We start from the raw sequence: 6,219 nt of genomic DNA, 5'->3' as shown, positions 1-6,219 counted from the left end.
ATTTATGTTTCGAGTTTTAAGTAATCTCGTTGAATTTAGTTGATTTATCGTTGAGTGTTTTGAAGCAAGTAAAAATTCTTCAATTCCTCATTAAGGGTTGTTTTTAAGGGTTGAAACCCTTCATTCATTCATTCATTATTGCCCTGTCAAAACATTTCAGCCGCGAAAACTAATTTTTGTTTTTTTTCCTCATAAAGGGTGGATTTTAAGAGTTTGAATGTTGCTACAAATCCAAAATTATTATTCAAAACATAAAAGAATGCTTATTCTATTGACATAATACTTAAATCTATGGTTTTTACGTTTTCTGCAAGAAGGGGTAGTTTTCACCCCCTAAACACCATAAGCACACATTATGGATATGTAACTTTACTAAAAACTAAAAACTAAAAAAGGGTATTTACTGACCAATTTAACTTGGGTTTGGAGCTTAAAAAAGTATTAAATCACATATGATCCGAGTTACGTTTTATCAATGTAATTTGTACGAAATTTCGAGAAAAAATATTTGTTGTTCATTGTAAAATTAATAGTAAAAGTTTTACCAATTCCGTTCTTCCTGAACGGGGTAAGCAACCTATGGAATTGTAAATAAATTGAATAAATAAAATGTACTCTTAAAATTCCTTTCACCTCTTTCGTGCTCGTTCGAGATCGAGATCATTTGTCACCGGTTACATAAATAAATTAATAAAAGTAAATTAAACTCACTTGTTGGATCGGTTCTCTAATTTGTTATTCCTCGGGCACCTTCTTGGCCCTGTCCCTGTGATCATCATGCGCACAGTCGGGTCCATTTTTAGTTTCGACACATCTATTTCGGCCTTGGCGGCTACTGCAGCCTCTTCAATATTCGACTGTTTGTCTTCTTGTCCTCGCTGAACAACGGGCACCTATAAGCGAACTGTTATCATACACAAACTTTAAACAACATGTAACAGCTTACAGTTCGTACTTGTCGTTGCTCATCCATTTGAAATGGGAGTAATCCGTCACGGGCTCTCGGCAGAGATAGCACATGCTGGCCCCACATGGGCACGTCATCTTGTTACATCCCTCATCTTTGATGAAGTTGATTCCACAGTGCCAGCATTTTCTAAAACAATAATTACTTGTTTAATTTATATATTTTCATTTCTGTGCGATATCTTATTGCCATTCTTTTAATTTATGGGGTTTGACAATGCGTGCCATAGCTCCCAAGTGTGTATGTCGCATGTTGCTTTAAAATTTTTACGTTTACATGTTTCTTCAATAACATTTGCTTGATGCTTGTTATAAACGCACACTAAATGTGCTTTATTTTGTTTTGAATTAAAAAAAAATATATATATTTTTTTTATTGAATAAACGATTGGATAAAATTGAACGTATTAAGTGTACAAAAAAATAAAGAAGTGAAGCTTTATCGAAGTTTATAAATATCAGTTTCCAGATTTACCTTAACAAAGCTTCCGTCATTTTGTTTTCTATGTAAGTCCTCGCCTTAACATTTTCATCTTTCTCCACCTCTTCGCACTTAAGGGGAAGGTGGTTGGGTTCCTTGCACTTCCGACAGGACTCCTTCATGCAGTCCGGATTAAGGCATCGGAAAATTTTGTCCGATTCGTTGGGGATGTAAGCAAAGTCACAGAAGGGGCACGATTCTAGTTCTTCTATACCAGCGGCCTTGATCTCTGCCACCGCCTTCTTCTGGGCCCACTTCGAAAACATTTTCGGTGGCAGAACACTCTGATGGAATACATAAAGAGAATTAGTAGTTTAACAAAATTAAAAATGTCCGTGCTTGATTTGTTTAATCTAGTCTAGTGTCAACACAGGTCCTGCTTTCATAATATTTGAAAAATTGCAGACTAATCTCTGCCAGTTTAGCCATTTAAAGGTCCAGGTGTCGAGTAGCAGTGACCATTCACAGATAAAGCACCGCTTTGTTTCTATTAACAGAGAGCACCGATGGAAATAACTCATTTAGAGGGAAAAAAAAAGAAAGTTGTTACCTGGACTTTTATATGTGGAAATAGTAAATAGGCTTATAACAAATTTTTTTAGATAAACAAATCAAGACGTTTCCGAGATATTAATTTTTTTCGGTCTGAAAAACTTTCTTCAAAGAAAAATTCTACTTAGAAAAATCATTGTACAGAGTTCTGCCCATGATCATTTTTCTCGTTTTTACATATACTTTTTGGTGAAATAAAAAAAATCTGTAATCACAGTTCAAAACATGCTCAAAAATGCAAAAAATTAAAAAATGACTTGCAACATTGAATTTTTCAGTAATTGTTGATAATTTGTTTAAATTAAAAAAAAATCAAATACTGTTTACACCATTCAATTGTACCGAAAAAGTACAAAAAAAAAACTGTTATTGTTTGACCCAAAACTTTTTTTGTACAGTATTGCTATAAAAATAAGTCGAATAGTGAATAAATAAAATAAATAACTTTTTTCTATAGGATCGAGTAGTGCTTATTTTTTAAAATTTTGATGAATTCATAGATATACAGTGTGTCCAAGATAAGGATGGGATAGCATTAGGACCTAGGAAACGGGTAGTTCCGGAAAAACCCGAAATTTTGTGAAATTGGTTCAATTTTTTCGGATTTATTTGAAAATAAATTACATATTTACAATACCACTTTTTTCGCTCTACACAATGGCGTCAACATATTTGCAATCTGACGTTTCGTCTTTGTTTCCTGAGTACGGCTCTGGAATGCTTTCAAAATATCTATTGGAAGAAGTCATAACAGTATAAAAGTCAATACCGCACAAAATATCTAATAATTTTTTTTACTACTATTACAAATATTAATTAGAAATAATAAAATATTTCATAAATTTGTATTATTTTTTTATTAGGTACAACTTTTTAAATTATTGATTAAAAAAAATTGGATATTTTGTGCTGTATTGACTTTTATACTGTTATGACTTCCTCCAATAGATATTTTGAAAGCGTTCAGAGCCGTACTAAGGAAAAATTTGAAATGATAAATTTTAAAATTCGTTTTCAACTAAAGCCAGAAAAAAATAAAACGATTTTGCAAAATTTCGTTTTCGGATTTCGCGTCAACAGTAGACTTTGCAGTTAATACTTTGTATTGCTGAAATCTCAAATCGTCCAAAGATAATTTATCATTTGTGCATTTGTAATTCGACTTAGATGTTTATAACAATACTGTACGAAAATAAAGTTTTGGATCAAACAATGACAGTTTTTTTTTGTTTTTTTCTTTCGTAGAATTGAATGGTGTAATCAGTTTTTGAATGTTTTTTAATTTAAATAAATTATCAAAAATTACTGAAAAATTTATTGTTGCACGTCATTTTAATTTTTTTTTGGCATTTTTGAGCAAAAAAATTATTACCGGCAGAACTCTGTACGATGATTTTTCTAAGTAGAATTTGAAAAAAAGTGTTTCAGGTCGAAAAAAATGAATATCTCGGAAACTACTTGATTTTTTTTATCTAAAAAAAATTGTGGTTATTTAATACACAGAAAAGTATACTTTCACCAAGTTTCATTAAAATTAAATTATTTTTGCGGAAATGAGAAATAAAAAACGAAAAATTAGAAGAAAAACAGTTTTTCGCATATTTCTCGGTAATTTTGAGGTTATCTTAAAAAGTGACCTGTACAAAAGTTGTAGATTTTTGCATGGTCTACAACTTTTGTATTGGATACTTTTTTGTTTGACGTCAGAAATCCCAATGATACAATTTTTCATAACTTTTCAACCCTCCAAATCAACCCTCCGCCGCCCCTGCTCACGCATTTATTTTTTTTAGGTTTATTATAAGCCTTTTTACCATTTCCACTTATAAAAGTCTAGGTAACAATTTTTTTTTCTTCAAGTGTAATTTGGTTGGACTACTATTAATTTGTATGTATGTACTACGAAAGCATGACTATAGTCCCGTCCAGCATTAAATCACACCCATCACATCTAATATTATTTGTCAGCAGAACCACTCATAAGTGAGAGAACTGACAAACGATTTAACTATTTAGCTCACGCGCATAAAATTTATTAAAAAAGTTGGGAGTGTTCGCTGTTCGAAAGAGTCCAGGCCGAACCTTCACGACTGCAACAAATTGGTTACCAAAAAAATCCGTTAACTTTCCCAGCCTTTTTTAAAAAAATTCATTAACACTCGGGGCAATTCCTATTACAGAGGCATAATAAAAAGAATTCTTAACTTAATTTTAATTATGCTTAAATGTGCTAGGAAGAGTCTAAGATAACGCAAATTGATACTAGAGCTTCAAACATTTGCAAAATACTCACCTGCAATGTCTGCACCGAAAACTCGGTTGGACAAGCAGCCAAGCATAGAAAGTCTGTTTTGCCTTCTCCAAAGGTGACTTCACAGCTTCTTATAATACATTCTCGGCAAAACCCACAACCATTTGGACAGCGGAAGATGTCTTTCGGCATGACTTCATCGTCGCAGCAGCAAGAGCAGGTTTGCATGTTGTTGTCTGCTATTGTTTTCCTCCGCTCCTCTTTATCCCTCGCCTGTTTTTGCCGGAGGTGCTCCACGATCTCATCTCGGTGAGTAATGTAGGCAAGCTAAGAAATTGTACAGTATCATTAAAGGAGACTGGAACTGTCGAATTAAACGTCTTACCTCTTGCAACAACGGGATGTTATCACAATTTGTAGGTAACCGAACAGGCTTTCTTTTAGTTTTCATAGTGGCATTCTGCTCAACGTAACTGCTCAAGACTTTGTCACAGATTAAAGACTTAAAGTTATTCTCGGTCAGTACCTTTTGAATCGTCTTTACCGACATATTATTGTACCTATTTCTAAAAAATGCGCTAGCATAATTCATTGAGCGCGAGTCCAACTTAATGCTCCTGTCGGGATCTTCAAAGATTTTTTCTGGTTCGGGGAAGAGATTTATAAAATTTTCCACATTAAATCGTGTTGTGTAATCCCTTTGTTGGGCAGAAAGTTGCTGTTTTCTGAAAATTACACAAACAAGAAAGATTTAACACCCAGTCAAAGAGAACTCTTGAAATTTATTTCCATATTAATTTTATCATGGAATAATCAAATAAGAGTTAATTATAACTTAATAACCATTCGAGCGTTTACCTCCTATTCTCCTTTAAAGTGGGATAATTTTTCGTTTCTCGATCACGATTGACAAATTCCTTTAAACCATCGCTGTCATCGGCATACCGTTCACATTGCATTCTGATATAGTTAGGATCTGCATCGGGCAGAAGCGCCTTAACTATTTGGAATTGGTCTTCCGTATCGATTTCATTAGGCACACTTGGTTTATATTTTGGCCTTTTCGGGTAATCGGGATCTGAAACACCAAAGCCACAAAAAAAAATAATTTCCGAGAATTCATAAATTCAAGATGGCAAAAAGAGCCACAAAGATGGCTACAAAAATACATATTATATAGGGAGTCCCAGAATCCCAGAAATGGTTGCATTTTTTTCTGTTGGTTATCGTGTTGGCAAAAATTAACCAAAATCTAAAAAAAAATGCCACGCATGTCACTTATTTCTTCGTTAATATACAGGCTGTTACAAATTCGCTTCTCACTACAATGATCTCAGAAACAATAAGAGGTACGAAGTAGCTTTAATGGGGGTAAAGTTGTGTAATCAGGGGACTAACATCATGACTATAAAAAATCAAGGCTTACATGATTAGTTTTTGAAATATTTGAAAAATACCGAATAAAACTTTTATATAATCGTGGATCTGCGTAGGTTTCGATATATAAGGTTTTGGAAATTAAAGAACATCACATTTTTCCGAACATCTCCGCGTACGCTTGGTGTGTACTGTTAATATTTGGGCCCTTGATTTATCAAATTAGAAATGAATATTTGCTACATTCACTCAGAAATACATCAACCAGTTGCGAAAATATGGAGAGTAGGTACCACTCAGAACTTCGTTGCCACAGAATAATTTGGAATTTGAGTAAGTGCTTTTAATTTCTAATGGAATTTTAAAATGAATAAATCGAGAATAACTTTATAACTATTTGTGTTACAAACACAAATTATGGGATTTAATAATCGAAAGTTCAAAAAATCATTGACGCTGATATATTGATTTTTTTTTTTAATAAGTTATATTAAATTAATCTATTATCAAACGTTACTTTATCGTGAAAGAATCACGAATAGCCATTAAAATTACATACCTGAAAGAATAACAGTGGTGACGTTATCAAGAT

General features: G+C 33.0%; 1 protein-coding gene across 1 annotated transcript; it reads right to left on the bottom strand.

Annotated features, from left to right (window-relative positions):
* Positions 1–723: 723 nt before the first annotated feature.
* LOC108912193 (E3 ubiquitin-protein ligase RNF216-like) lies at positions 724–5,151 on the bottom strand. Its single transcript, XM_023454020.1, has 5 exons — positions 4,636–5,151; positions 4,293–4,577; positions 1,442–1,731; positions 947–1,096; positions 724–893 (listed from the first exon to the last, which is right to left on the bottom strand). Exons 1-5 carry the CDS (start codon positions 4,840–4,842, stop codon positions 833–835), a joined length of 993 nt encoding a protein of 330 aa, XP_023309788.1. The 5' UTR covers positions 4,843–5,151; the 3' UTR covers positions 724–832.
* Between the last annotated feature and the right edge of the window lie 1,068 nt (positions 5,152–6,219).

The sequence above is a fragment of the Anoplophora glabripennis genome, unplaced genomic scaffold (assembly GCF_000390285.2).
Source record: "Anoplophora glabripennis isolate ALB-LARVAE unplaced genomic scaffold, Agla_2.0 scaffold215, whole genome shotgun sequence".
Classification (NCBI taxonomy): Eukaryota; Metazoa; Arthropoda; class Insecta; order Coleoptera; family Cerambycidae; genus Anoplophora; species Anoplophora glabripennis.
Note: the sequence above shows the minus strand (reverse complement) of the source record. Positions and strands in the feature narration are given on the sequence as shown.

Coding starts and splice junctions, on each gene's coding strand:
- LOC108912193 (XM_023454020.1), bottom strand. CDS start 4,842: ATGAATTATGCTAGCGCATTTTTTAGAAATAGGTACAATAATATGTCG. Junction 4,578..4,635: donor ACATCCCGTTGTTGCAAGAG/GTAAGACGTTTA, acceptor ACAATTTCTTAG/CTTGCCTACATTACTCACCG. Junction 1,097..1,441: donor ATGACGGAAGCTTTGTTAAG/GTAAATCTGGAA, acceptor TTATTGTTTTAG/AAAATGCTGGCACTGTGGAA.